Genomic DNA, 15,245 nt, shown 5'->3' with positions numbered 1-15,245 from the left:
GCCCATCATTAAACCAACGAGTTTCCGATAGCGAGTAACTGTAACGTTCATTTAGTCCTACTCACTGGGTAAATAGATATTATTGAGCCATCCTAATACAGCATTGAAGGTGAATTAATGATGAATAGGTGTTGCTGTAGGCTATTAATGGAGTAATGATATAGGTAATGTTCATTATAAGCGGAATAGGAAAAATAATTAGTATTACCTTTTCAAAGATTTTGTACAACAGTGAGATATAGGTTCGTGCAGTGAATCTTCTGTTGGGGCTTTTTTTAATACCATGACGGCGGCAAACATAGTTGTTAAGTCTCCACGTTAAGCAGCCACCACAGCCTATGGGCGCATGCAACGTCACGTTGCCGACCGTAAAAGCTTAAAATAATTTTCACCAGCAGCAATACAATAGTTCAAGTAGCAATATGTTATTGCAACTGTTATTAAACTCCTCATCAACTCTTTGCGAGTGGAGTATCAATAATTCAATCATTTGTCACAAAATACCCAAGACGATGCCCACCCAGTTACAATGTGCGTATAAATCCGAGTTAAAGCTCATTTCTGAAAAGGTGAATTGCGAGAATTTATATGCGGTTTTTCTTACTTATTAATACTTTATTAAAACGAGCTCCTCACGAATTTTATGTTAAAGATTTCTCGACATGTTTCGCTTCATAACGAGGAGCTTCAGTCTGCGTCGGTCCGCTATCACGTGCTCCCGTTGAAGCTGCTTTTGTTACATTGCGGTATTTGATCGATCAGTTAAATTGATTTCAGATACCTAGCTGGGAGGTAGTCGGCAGTGTAAGTAAACTCGCATGCTAGTTACAAACTTCTATAATAAATTCCTGTAACCGCTTTAAAGCAGTGCCATGGAGATAAAAGTTAGGTAATATCTGGTAGTTATAGTTGTGAGACGTGGCTCGTTTTCAATCCTATTGAGCGTGCCAAGCGTGCAGATGCAAGCTGTAGTGTACCATCGTTAATAGACTGCCGTGAACCTTATTGTAAACACATACTCGTAAGTTTATACCAGTGGATCCGGTAGGGCGTGTTATTTAAGCGTTCAGATGCAGAACATAGTGTACATGCACATAGCCTGGTTTTCGGGGGGGGGGGGGGGGAAAGTACCAGCGCGTATAATTTTATATCGACTTAATGTTATGTATGTCGATATTAATCAATATTAAAATCATAATAAGAATTGTGACTCATCTTTGAAGTAGAGAATATAAATTAGGGTATTTGTTCCTACGCAGTGTAGGTATTGCGCAGAACACGTATAGCTGACGTGGGAGAGAAGACCGCCAGGCTGAAGTGGGACCGGGCGGGTCACGTTTGCCGCATGCATCCGTATTGGTGGGCTGGTATATCCAGCAAGTGAATGCCGCCAAATAAGCGCGGATGTGGCAGGCTAAAATTCAAAATTTCCTCAATTTTGGGGGCCCCTGTAATGAACCGCAAATCCTCTTATTTGTTGTGTCGAACTGTTGCCCAAGTCTGTGATCCCGTTTACTTGCTCTGCAAACAAATATCTAACTTCAGCTAAATTTTGGCCAATATTCACTCGCAAAGACGGGTGAATTCTGAATTTATGTCAGTTACAGAATTCTGATTAAAAATATATTTTAATATTGATATGATACAACCGCTCGCGCTAATGGTCGCAAAATACACTGCTCAAGGCCAATGCACACTTACATTTAAAGAAAAATGATGTCATTTTGTAGTCATTGGTGCATGCATTTTGCTTGTACGAACGTATACATGTATTGTGGCAAGCGAGACGCACGGACGAATGATAACAACGTGATGATCGAGTGATGTCAAGGTAGTACGTCTTATGTCGTCTATAATGTGGAAACTTTAACGATTTGTGGAATCGGAATACCGTTGAAACTTTGTTAAACAGAGAGAAGTAAAATAAAGTAAATAATACAGAGGGTTGTGAGTCCATCGGCGAGATAATCAACACTTCCCTTAGGGATGGAAGTTGGAATACAGCACGGTTTATCTAACTTTCTTCGCACCGGGAACGGTATCAGCGTTATTCGTCCCATTCGTTTTTCGTTCAATTTTTAATTTCGTGTCATTCTGTATTCATCACTGATTCTTTTTTCATCTAGTTCGCTATATGTCCCTGTCTTCCTAAGTCCAATTCTGTAACTGTCTTATTCTTAATATATTCGTTTTTCGTCACGGTCTTCCTAGGACTCATTCTTCAGTCCCTATCGATTTTGGTCTCATTTACTTATACGCCTCAACTTGTTCCATACGTTTGATGCTGGTCACATTCGTAATTAGTCTCGTTCATTTTTAGTTCAATCTAAATATATTATAAAAGAAGTAACTGACTGACTGACTGACATATCAACGAACAGCCTAAACCGCTGGTTCTAGAGATTCCAAATGTGGCACGTAGGTTCTTTACAAGGTCTAGGGGTGCACTAAGAAAGGATTTTTCAAAATTCACCCCCTAAGGGGGTGAAATGGGGGTCCAAAGTTTGTATGGTGAAACAAAATTAGTTAGACTATTTTATTCGAAACTATACAAGAGTATTCCTAACGATAAATGAGTAAACACGTATTTCAGGTTTTTTTTTAAAGATTTCAACCCCTAAAAGGGGGAAATAAGCTGACTAAGTTTAAAAATCAACATGGGTATTATTTCTATGGTTTATCGGGTCACTGATTACGAAAATAACAACGATTTTAAAATCTAACGAGATGGACGTGAAATACAGATCCCCTGGTGGGGTGTATTGGGGTTGAAATGACTAAATATCAATATGGGTGTGGTTTGTATGGTTTTTTGCAACGTTATTTACGAAAAAGGCATTGAATGATTTTAAAATTTAATATTGTGGACATGAAAAATGTCGAAAGTATTTTTGCCAAATTGCAATTCAATCGGTCCAGTAGTTTAAGAGCAAATCGGTTCTAACAGATGGATTGTTAGACAGCCACACGTGTTCCTATAAGGGATCTTTTTTAGCTTTTGATGTATGGAACGAGACCCGCGTTATCCTAATAGACACTACGACAGGACTGTTTCCCCCACGGTCAGTTCTATCAGTTCTATGTGGCGTGCTCCCGTGTAAGTTCACCTCAAAGTTTGGTTCCATTGCTACCACTTCAAACATGGCTAAAAATGTTGTTCATAAGGAAGTACTTTAGCAAGTATAAAGTTGTGAAATACTTCATGCATTTTTCAGAACATGATTCTAAATCTAATAATTGCGGACAAACATACAATGCGTTCAAACAAACATAAGGGTCAAACTGAGAACCTTTTTTTTTTGCTTTACGCTGGCGAAGCCGCGGGCTAAAGCTAGTTATATATATATTCACACCACCATATTTAATGAAATGCAATAGAATGCTATTGTATTGTTTATTCTAAAGCTTGCCAAGTAGTCCTGTGTGGTATCTTACTGTTATGTGGCTATTTCTATGTACATGTTGTATACAACGTGTCCCAAAACTCAACGATAAGCCGGCACCAGAGGATGGAGCTGCTTATGATTAGTCGAGAAAAAATAAGGAAAAAAATATATCTCAATTATTTTAGAAATTACAGAAAAAAAATGAAATTCATTGAAAATCGACATCCCTAATGGTATTTTTAACGACCATGTCTACAAATATTCAAATATTACTGTTATTTATTTTGTTTTTGGAAACTTCAGTAGCCCTGCTATCTAACACAGTTCTTAAAAATACCAAAATACATGTAGTTTTTACACAAAAAATAATCAAAATTCATTTTGTCCCTACAATTTTGAAAGATTGTTTCTTACAGTCCACTTTCAATCATCATGGTGTAAAAAAATAGTATCGACACCACTATGGCAATTATTTTCAAAAGTTGACGCAACTAACCAAGATTCCAAAATGGTATAATACTTTTGGAAACCTAATCACAACAAAAAACAACGAATTTTTAAACAAGAACCGACATTTTTAAATGTTGATATTAATCACTTTTGAAAAGGGTTGTTGTTGCAAGTTTTAAAATTTCAATGGAAAATGTGGGTAGTTAATACAATTTTCAAGTCAGTACACTCTGATCCTTTGTTCGCTGTGCACCGTTCCGTATTAATTGATGTGGCTCTCATACTAACAACTCTTGGCTTTGCTTTTTGGACTGGTGATCTGCAAACTGTACTGACCTGGCATTATTTTGGACTGTGATTGTGTTTTGTGTATTGGACTTTTTCCGTATTCTGGATTGTTTAGCGTTTATTAATAATGTAGTAAATGAATTTAAAAAAAAGGAAAAAAATTTGTACCATTTCTTTGCATTTATTCAACATTTTTCAACAACAAAAATCCTTTTTTGGGTACAGTAAAAGTGATTACCGCCAACATTAAATAATGTCGATTCTTGTATAAAAATTCGTTGTTTTTTTTTGTGACTAGGTTTCCTAAAGTATTATACCATTTTGGAATCTTGGTTAGTTGCGTCAACTTTTGAAAATAATTGCCATAATGGTGTCGATACTATTTTTTTACACCATGATGATTGAAAGTGGACTGTAAGAAAAAATCTTTCAAAATTGTAGGGACAAAATGAATTTTGATTATTTTTTGTGTAAAAACTACATGTATTATGGTATTTTTAAGAACTGTATTAGATAGCAGGGCTACTTAAGTTTCCAAAAACAAAAAAAAAACAGTAATATTTGAATATTTGTGACATGGTCGTTAAAAATACCATTAGGGATGTCGATTTTCGATGAATTTCATTTTTTTTCTGTAATTTCTAAAATAATTGAGATATATTTTTTTCCTTATTTTTTCTCGACTAATCATAAGCAGCTCCATCCTCTGGTGCCGGCTTATCGTTGAGTTTTGGGACACGTTGTATAGAATTAGAAGCGGCTGTTTTCCGACATTTTGTCTGTCGCAATGTAAATTGTTGGGTCCCCTGCCGACCGCAACCGCGGCGAATAGGCTGGGAAACGATGTTACTTTATTCACTTTCTTTAACAATTTATCAAAAACGTCTTAACTGTGATAACTGGCAACGAATGTCAACATTAGTAAATATTGCAATCAATTGTAGTTGTATAATAAAGCAAATTTAATGTTGAGCTCATTACTTTTCTGAAGCTATAAACACTATTTAAATGTAAAAGAAAAACTAACATTTACAAATTGTACTACAACTATTTCAAACTTCATGGAAGGTACTTTTATAAAAAGTAAATGTCTGTATTGTATATCTTAAGGAAACAAATTATTGAGTAACCTAAGAGACTTTCAATCCACCTTTGTGTATTTAAACTTAGATGGGACTTCGTATTATAGTTTGACAAAACTGTCGCTAGAAGGTCCCTACTTCTCTCCCTGTCAGAGGTCGATCAGATGTTGTTCGTCAAACTTGTTCGGCACTTTTTAGGTTATCTACCTAAAACATTCACTTTATAGTAATTTATTAATACGGGCTACTTACATTTTATACAGATGTGATATTTTCGAACAACTTTTGATATAAAAACGCGGGGTCCCTCGCGTTTTCATTTGTATCATGCCTCGGAGTCCCACGCATGTTTTGTATTGAAATTAGCATTGTTCTCGTAGTATGTATCTACATGGAGTCCAACAATGTGTGGCTCTCTAAAACTTCCGAAACAAAAGATTTATATTGTCTCTTAAAATAATACAAACAAATCCAATGACGCGGGTAATCCACGGCGGACTCCCAGGCTAGGCGAGTGTGCACGACAACCGCGACCGAATGCAAAACGTGCCCGCGATGCTAATGCCCGCGTCGCCAGTGCCGCCAGCTTTATTTCAATTCCGCCTTCGTAGTAATAACGAGTGAAACGTCTGCTCCTTCTCATGCCATGCTCTCTTGTTTCAGGTATGTACGAGCCAACCATGGGGCATAAAGCAAAACTCGACGGCATAGGCCTCCTCTCACAAAGGTTTTAGGATTTAGTATCCATAGCGCTGTCGGGGTGGCCATTTCAGCGCTTTGTAGTGAACGGGCGAAATATGATCAAATAAAAACTATTGAGTACATTTTATTCTAATTCTAACTTGGCTATTCAACTTGAATCTAAAAATGAATTTAAAAAGTATTAGCTAGTGTATTACGATTTCCAATGCGTACATTTCTACGATCTTGAACGGGAAGCGTCGAAATATTGGCAAGTAGATTCGTGACCTACCTGGCTTTGTCCCAAGTTGGTAACAACTAAGTATCCTGCAGTATCGCTTAACTTTCCCACATACCTAACACATATCGGTAATGACCGAAGGTATCTCGCCGTCTTTATAGTCCTACCCTTGAAAAAATGAAAAGGTTAAAATCATAGAATAGGCAGGCGTTATTTTTGTTAATCGATACAAGCAAACTCAAAATACGCCCGCAACATGCCAACAATAAATGTCACATTAATAATCAAAATTCACCGACAAAGACTCAAATGTAAAGCCTGATGAAGTGAATAAACAAAGCAAGCCGCTTCCGCGAGCCTCGTGTGTTTAATTGTCGCCGCGAGACTGTCATCCCCCCTCCCCTGCTTACCACCCCCAGAACACCCTCCTTTGCACTGCGAGTCCATTCACACCTGTCACCTCGCTCCAATTAGCCCACCATCGAGTGATTCCCACAAAGGGTTCAGATCACACGCGGACGAGCCTCAGTGGAAAAGTTGGATGCACTTTGTGCACGACTCCTATATGTAAAGTTTACGAACTGTATAATAGGCGAATGGAAAGGGTTGCCAGGTGCCTGGGATGTTTAGCTACGTTTATTGTAATAAATCAGAATGTTTATTTAGCAGTATCACATGAATTCACTGTTACTTCCCTTTCCATATGCGCTTAAATAGCCTAGTTAAAAAAAAACGGTAAGGTTAACTATAAATTAAGGGGTTATAAAGAATTTAAAATAAAATAAGTGACTGTCATGTTTTTATATGTTAAATAATCATTATGTATCTGCTGTCAGTTCGTCTCTACCAATGTAGCTTAGTATGATGACTATATTCCAATATCGAGGTATTTTAAAGGGCGAACTCCCATCTTAAAGGCCGGCAATGCACTTACAACCCCTCTGGTGTTGCAGGTGTCCATGGGCGGCGGTAATCGCTTACCATCAGGTTATCCGTCTGCTCGTTTGCCTACTCTACCATAAAAAAAAAATGGGTATGGCCAAAAAACGCTGATACCGCAGAAGAGATATTGACTGCCAAACTGGTCAAATACAGGGTGGGCAAATAAGAGTGATACACTTTGTTTTTAAATTTTAATTATATTAAGTGCACAATTTTAAAATATTTTTTCATAAATATATTATTCAGGGTTGGCAATTGTATACGGAAGATAATTTCTGCCAAATGTCTACCTCTAACAGCAAGCAATTTTTTCTCAAATACTTGTGTTGCTCATTTTATCTCGAAATGAATCAAGCAAACGTGTTATAACACGTTTGCTTGATTCATTTCGAGATAAAATGACACCCAAGCTCATGACTTATTTCTGTGGGGCTATCTAAAATTACGTGTCTATGCTAGCTGATGACATTTAAACAGTTAAAACCGACTATCCGACACAAATGTGAGCAAACGCCGAAAATGTGCGTAAATATGCTGAAAATTGCGATGCCTTATTATCGCAATTAATTCCTGCTGTTTCGCATGTATATGCCAACCCTGAATAATATATTTTTAAAACAATACTTAATAATCTTTGAACTTAAGTCGGGTGACAATGCAATATTATAATAACTGATCTGATGATAGGATGTGGCCATAAGAACTCTGCTCTGTGATGAAACAACGCAACCTAATTGTGTTTGGGGTTTTTAGAACTGTCTCGATGAGTATTAGTTGCCTGTAGTAAAAATGTATAGTCAACGATAAAAACTTGCACCAAAAATAATATTTTTGGCAAAAACTTCTTAACGTTATGTGTTTTTTACAGCACTGCAGGATTGATTTGCATTATAATTTCATTAAAATAATTTGCGTCATTGAAAATACTTTTTTTTTTAATTTGTGGTCGTGTTTGTGATGATCAGGCATCAAACAATTCATTTGTGAAAAAATGACGTACGAAAAAAAGGCACGTTATATTTGAACAACAAACCTGCCTAAAGATATAAGTTTAATAAGAAAAGTCTCCTAAAACAGTTTTTGCGTGACGACAATATACATCCAGTAGCCTTACTGACCTATTTAAAAACCCACACATGTTTAAGCGAACTGATATGCGGATGCGTGCGGCCTCAACGGAAGCATTTACCCTCGCCCGTGTTCTATCGCAGACGTATCGCCAACAATCGCTTCTTTTGCATTTGCACTTCCCGCACGTAACAACAATTTAATTGACCGTGGGCCTTACACCTTTGGAATACGGTTTACAATTATCCTGGCTGTTCCACGACATAAACCAGCCATTTTAAGTCTGAGCTCCGACCACGCATAGTTCTTACGAATTTCGGGATCAATTTATATTGAACGCGCTCGCAGTCGAAGCAGTGCGTGAAAGCCGAGCTGGACAACATTCAGAGTCGGGTCGTTTTCTGTTGTCAGTTGACTGGACAAATACTTCCGAGCAATTGTACAGCGTGGTATATGTAGGTATGCAAGTCTTCACCACTGCCCTCGGTCTTACATGTATGGCTCTTTACTACTCATGTGTGGTGTAATCATAATCATAATTTATTAATAATATAAAATTACATGTCAAATAGGTACTACAATATGTAGGTATTACTTAATATTATTCTTATGCTATGACATAGGTTTACTTATAAACAACTCTTTGCGGTCATAGAACGTCTGCTCGAGGAGCCAATTTCGAAGTCTAATTGTAAACATTGACGCACTTTTTGCAGTAACAATTTCACGCGGAAGGCAATTGTAAACTTTACGACCCATTACATGGATTAGCTTTTTTGTTTTCGACACTAACTTTGTGCATTTTAGAATTAGGCAAAGTTTTTGGAGCGATTGCAAGTTTGACACTTGGATAGCGCCTGGAGCAGTGTAGGTACTGTTACATCTAATGTACAAGGAGTAAAGTAGATGGCACAGCAAAACTTTATAGAAAGCCATAAAACATGTTATAACTTAATTGAAAAGGTTTCCACTCAGCTTGGAGTCAAGACATTACAACAATGTGAATATAGAAATGAGTCGCGAATCGTAAAAGGGTAGCACCTAATTCGAACATTTCTTAGCAACCAAGCAAATTATAAAGTAATGAGCGGAACACGAGTACGCATTACGTGTCTCGTTAAATATTGAAGTAGTCTCAAACTTGACGGGGCGTAGGCCGAAGCCGACACGCCAAAATCCTGATAATCTCCAACACGAGTTATCCCAAGTATAAAGTTATTACATTAGTCTGCCTACCCGAGTGAAAAAGATCAATATTAATGTATGTATAGCAAGCCATTTGGCTGAGGCCTTCAGCTGGAATTTCAAGATAAACAATACTCATTTTACACGTGGCACGCCGCGTGTTTTGATTGGCATTGTGATGTGCGCGTTTTCAAGGACTTAAGACGATATTACACGACCGCTTCTCCATATTACCCGCCGGCCAGGAACAGATTTTCATAACCAAAAGCATCCCGGGCGATAACTCGTAAAGTGGTTTATGGTTATATCAATGGACCCTCTTGAACGTCAGCTGCTGCTCCGAGAACGGCAGCCACCCAAATATGTAGGTAATCCAATTTTTTTAATAAGCTCGTAATTTTGATAATAATTAAAAAAACAAATATATTAAGCGACCCCTTCGTTGTTATGGTTAATCTACGGTTACGCTCCGTGATTGTTAGCCATAAGGTCCTAGCTAAATTGGTTGTTCTATATTTACGCTATGAAGGGTCCAATTTAGCTAGAACCCTAAATGGATCTACAATCAGGAGCGTGATTGTACATCAAATTGCGTAAAACTATTTCCTATAAGAGCTGGCGGCTTCCTCGCACAACGTATCAGTATTGCGATACAACGAGGAAATGCCGCCAGCATCCTTGGTACAATGTCTCAAGGGCCTATTTTAGATATAAGCTAGTTATAGTAATCATCTGTATATATCCATTATGTATATTGTTATTGTCAATATATTTTTTTTCCTATAATAATAATATAGAGAGAGGAAAATGGGGACTACTTTTGTATGGAGAAATAGTCGTCCACTATCGGTCTTAGGCACCGACTATGACATGGAAAAGTGTGAAAGTGCCATAATAAGCATAAAATAGCTTTAGAAAAAATTGTACGTTCATGCTTACTTTGCCATTGCAGAGTTAGATTTATCCGAGTCTAGCCAAATATAAAAAATGTTATTGCATTTTAACTCTCACTACGACTAGAAAAGGAATTGTGATTACCGATTCCTCTTGCTCGCCAATTATAGACCTATAACAATCTATCACACATTTGATATAGTTGTGACTAAAAACGTGTCCGCACTTTGTACTATAAGCAGACAAATGAAATCCTATTCCAGCCATTATGTAAAGTGGAGATGTCTCTAAGTACCTACCTAAAATATATGTAGTAGGCTCTGAAATCAATTCTCGTAAATTGTCGATGCATAAACCGATGTTCTGTGTCAAGTGTTTCTTTCTCTGCCATTCGTGCTCGAGCGTAAAGATAGACTATCAAATTTGAAAATATTAACTTATATATTACCATTGTTGTATCGCAACCATCTTGCCATACCGTAACAAAATCGTCCATTACACGACATTTAAACAATATGAAGCCCTGATTGCCGCGATACGCGTGTGATCGACCGCCGTGATCTAACGGCGGCCGCAGCTCGCAACTTCCACAATGCGACAATTGATTCCGCTCCATTGTTTTTGCCGCTCATAATGGCGAGAGAGTGTAAACCTGTGTAGATTGATGAAAGGCGAAATCGATAGCTCCAAATTCCAAATTATTTATTTGTTAAACATAGGTATGTACAACAGTAGGTCTCAAATTTATAATAAAGTATCACTATGCTTCCAACTATAACAAAAGTCACTTATTTACATCAGAATATGATATGATATGAGTTTATTTATAGCAGAATATGATATGAGTTTATTTATAGCGACATTAAAATTAAAAACAATAATTATGAAATCGCCCTGATAGCCGCGACGCGTCTGATCGACCACAGACTTGATTGAGCGACAGCCCCGCTATTTGTAACTTTCCACTATGCGACAATTGATTCCGCGCCATTGTTTTTGCGCTCATAATGGCGAGATAGTGTAAACCTGTGCAGACTGGCTGCTGACAGGCGAGATCGATGCTAAATGAACTTTACTAAATGCCGACCTGAACTTTACGCTTCATAATGATGCCTGAATACTCGTGTTTATTCATTATTATATTTATGTATCAATATTCCATGAACAAAATAATAAACGTTAAGAACTTAACGTAATAAGAACTTATTTATTACGAATACATTCGACAAAATGACGCTCACTTGAATTTTACGATTCATAATAATGTGCTTCAGTCGCATTTATTCGTGTAATTATGTATTATTTGAGTAATAAACGTTAACAACTTGTTGCGAATGCATTGGAATTTCGCTGAAAACACATAATATAATAGTATATGTTTCTACATTTTCTATATACATTTGAGCAGATTATAGTAGACGGAGTTTCTCAAATCTCGTTGGCATTACTTAGCAAAATGCTTTTTATTTATTAGTTTACATAAGAAAATAAAAATAAAAATAGCCTTTATTATTGAAGTTTTTACATTTGTAAGTATATTTATTTATCATTTCCATCAGCAACTCCAACTCGTCCCTTGACGAAGGCCTCTTCCAAAGTCTTCCATTCTGGTCTATTTCTTGCAACACTCATCCAAGCTTTTCCTCCAGTCTTTCAAAAGTTGTATCATACCAGTCTTATCGTATGGTTGTCAAACATTAGTTTCCATACTAAACCTAGTTACTTTTCTTACTATGCAAATCATAATAATATTATTATGTTTGATACGTTGGACCTATTCTAGATGTTATAACTACGGAGAATACTTATAAGTTCTACGAATACGATTGTTACAAATAAATTGCGGATTATAAGAAAAGATTTGAAGATTTTTCTTTTAATTTTATTTAAAGGTGGTAACTGTCAATTCTAGGTTGCAATTTGAGTAGGTATAATACTTATTGTAAAACGTGTGATCTTGTGTTGCACACTATGTTTGACGTTCGTGTGTTTATATTCCAGTGTTGTCGTGTGGCGAGGCGGGAGGCGGCGCGGGCGCCGGTGCGGGCGCGGGCCGCGCGCGCCGCTACGTGGGGCTCTACACCGGCCCTTACTTCGACCCCGCCGCGCCTAACAACATCACAGCGCAACTGGGGACACACGCTTACCTACCCTGCAAGGTAACACACATACCACCTTGTTAGTATATAAACTGCTCTACATATGGCTCTACACCGGCCAGTGCTTCAAACCTACTGCTCCCAACAATATAGCGCAGTTGCGGACCCGCACCTATCTGACTACCTTGCGAGGTAATAACAAATATACGCTTTCTAGAGCTCTACGCTCTACACTGGTATTTAGTTCGATCCATTTGGGAGATCCACGCCTACCGCAATGCCAATTATCAGGCAACAAAGGCCCATAGACACATACTCTACAAACTAACATACACACAAGTTTCATAAACTTAAAATTAAACACTATTTCGGCGACAAAGCGGCGTGGCTCCGTTGACTCTTCTGGTCTTGTGTCAATGTCAAGAAGATACCTAATACGAATATATTGTGGCTAAAATTGGCAGCTAATGAAGTGTTTGCTCAAGCCAGTTACTCAAGTAACGACCAGACATCGTCAAAATTGGTGTTTTTTGTTATATTTTCCAGCAACATTCACAGCTCTGACGTATTAAGTTCATGTTACGTTTCAGGTGCGGCAGCTGAGCAACAAATCGGTGTCGTGGATCCGGCGACGCGACGCGCACATCCTCACCGTGGACCGCTTCACGTTTATCGCGGACGAACGCTTCCAGGCCTTCCTCGTCGAGGCTACCGACACCTGGACGCTGCAGGTGTGTGGCTAGACTAACCCCAGCAGTAGGCTATATGCTGGCTGTAGATCTAGTGATCACTGTTTTTGATCTGACAGGGGACACAGACTTTTGTGTCCTAGTTTTCCATGATATAAATGGATTATAATCGAAGCACAAATAATTACATGGTTTTCATTGAGGAGATTAATGAAACTTGTCTTCTCGGCAAATAGTAAAAAGAGCAGCAAGCAAGGTTTGTGTAAAAAGCTTAACATAACTTGAATATTAATTCAAGTTATGTTAATATTCAAGAACTTTTTTCTAGCAGGTACCTATTCTATGCTTTAAATGTTTTCTTATACTCTTTGTTGATCTAAATGTATGCCGGTTTCAGGTGAAATACGTGCAGGCGCGCGACGCAGGCGTGTACGAGTGCCAGGTCGGCACGGAGCCCAAGATGAGTCACTTCGTGCAGCTCAACGTCGTCGGTCAGTACACCAATGATTGTCCAAACAGGATACCTTAAAATAGTTAAAATGTGCCTCTTTGCTCTCCACCGGGTGATTGTGCCCGAACAGTTATTATGCCTACATTAAAACTATGTTCTAGCCTCATTAAGTGTAACAATATGATAGGAGGCTTCTTTAAATCGGCATAATAAATATCAGTATACCACAATACTTATATAATGATATTAAATAAAAAATAATCTTAAATTTTGGTTTGGGAGCAAATTGAGGAAAAAAGGCACATTTTAAAGTATTTGACTGAAATGTCAAATCAGTTTCTTTTATATGAAACACAGAGTGACATCATGGTATAGTTACTAACTGTATAGTTCAATCAGATTTATTAAATATAAATTGTCTCAAAAAAAGAACTACTTTTGACATTTTTCTATATTATATTCTGGTTCTTTATTTTGAGTCGCCTGAGGTATTTCCGGACCGATACGATATCCAAACCTTCAAAAGAGAGCAATAAAGGAAGAGTGGAAAAATTCACTGTCTCGGGCGAGACTTGAACTCGCGACTCTGGGATACTTACCACCAAGACTTACCCGAAGACAGCGAATATTTCCACCAAACCTAGAAATGAGCCTTATGCAATATGCATCGTTACTGGTGAATTTCCAATATGATTTGGAACTTCGGTAGCCGTTTAAGAAGTGTAATGCTCTTACGGTAGATGACGCTAGACGCATCGCTAAGACGCAAGCGAAGGATATGGGGGAGATATTCACAGCACGTCTGACTGACATCAATCTATTCCAGTGCCGAAAATCGAGATCGCGGGCGAAGCCGAAGTGTTCGTGCGCGCCGGCAGCACCGTGCGCGTGACGTGCGTCATCACGCAAGCGCTGGAGGAGCCCGCCTACATCTTCTGGTACCACAACGGCGCCCGCGTCCTGGACTACGACCGCAGCGCCCGCGACATACGCATGGAGCGCCGCGCGCCCGACACCACGGTGCGTACAGTGGGGCCAGCCGCCTACAACTCCTGGTGACACAACCCCGGGTGTTAGACTACGACCGCAGCGCCCGCGACATACGCATGGAGCGCCGCGCGCCCGACACCACGGTGCGTACAGTGGGGCCAGCCGCCTACAACTCCTGGTGACACAACCCCGGGTGTTAGACTACGACCGCAGCGCCCGCGACATACGCATGGAGCGCCGCGCGCCCGACACCACGGTGCGTACAGTGGGGCCAGCCGCCTACAACTCCTGGTGACACAACCCCGGGTGTTAGACTACGACCGCAGCGCCCGCGACATACGCATGGAGCGCCGCGCGCCCGACACCACGGTGCGTACAGTGGGGCCAGCCGCCTACAACTCCTGGTGACACAACCCCGGGTGTTAGACTACGACCGCAGCGCCCGCGACATACGCATGGAGCGCCGCGCGCCCGACACCACGGTGCGTACAGTGGGGCCAGCCGCCTACAACTCCTGGTGACACAACCCCGGGTGTTAGACTACGACCGCAGCGCCCGCGACATACGCATGGAGCGCCGCGCGCCCGACACCACGGTGCGTACAGTGGGGCCAGCCGCCTACAACTCCTGGTGACACAACCCCGGGTGTTAGACTACGACCGCAGCGCCCGCGACATACGCATGGAGCGCCGCGCGCCCGACACCACGGTGCGTACAGTGGGGCCAGCCGCCTACAACTCCTGGTGACACAACCCCGGGTGTTAGACTACGACCGCAGCGCCCGCGACATACGCATGGA

The 15,245-nt window shown here is 39.7% G+C and overlaps 1 protein-coding gene across 1 annotated transcript in view; it reads left to right on the top strand.

The window, feature by feature from the left end:
• The window catches only part of LOC133526877 (hemicentin-2-like), a 212,865-nt gene that overhangs the window by 188,218 nt on the left and 9,402 nt on the right, over positions 1–15,245 (top strand). The window contains exons 3-6 of the mRNA XM_061863707.1: positions 12,219–12,376; positions 12,907–13,047; positions 13,403–13,496; positions 14,283–14,476. Of these exons, the coding sequence (XP_061719691.1) occupies positions 12,219–12,376; positions 12,907–13,047; positions 13,403–13,496; positions 14,283–14,476 (587 nt within the window). The remainder of the gene's footprint in view (positions 1–12,218; positions 12,377–12,906; positions 13,048–13,402; positions 13,497–14,282; positions 14,477–15,245) is intronic.

This window comes from Cydia pomonella, chromosome 17 (genome assembly GCF_033807575.1).
Source record: "Cydia pomonella isolate Wapato2018A chromosome 17, ilCydPomo1, whole genome shotgun sequence".
In the NCBI taxonomy this organism is placed as follows: Eukaryota; Metazoa; Arthropoda; class Insecta; order Lepidoptera; family Tortricidae; genus Cydia; species Cydia pomonella.
Note: the sequence above shows the minus strand (reverse complement) of the source record. Positions and strands in the feature narration are given on the sequence as shown.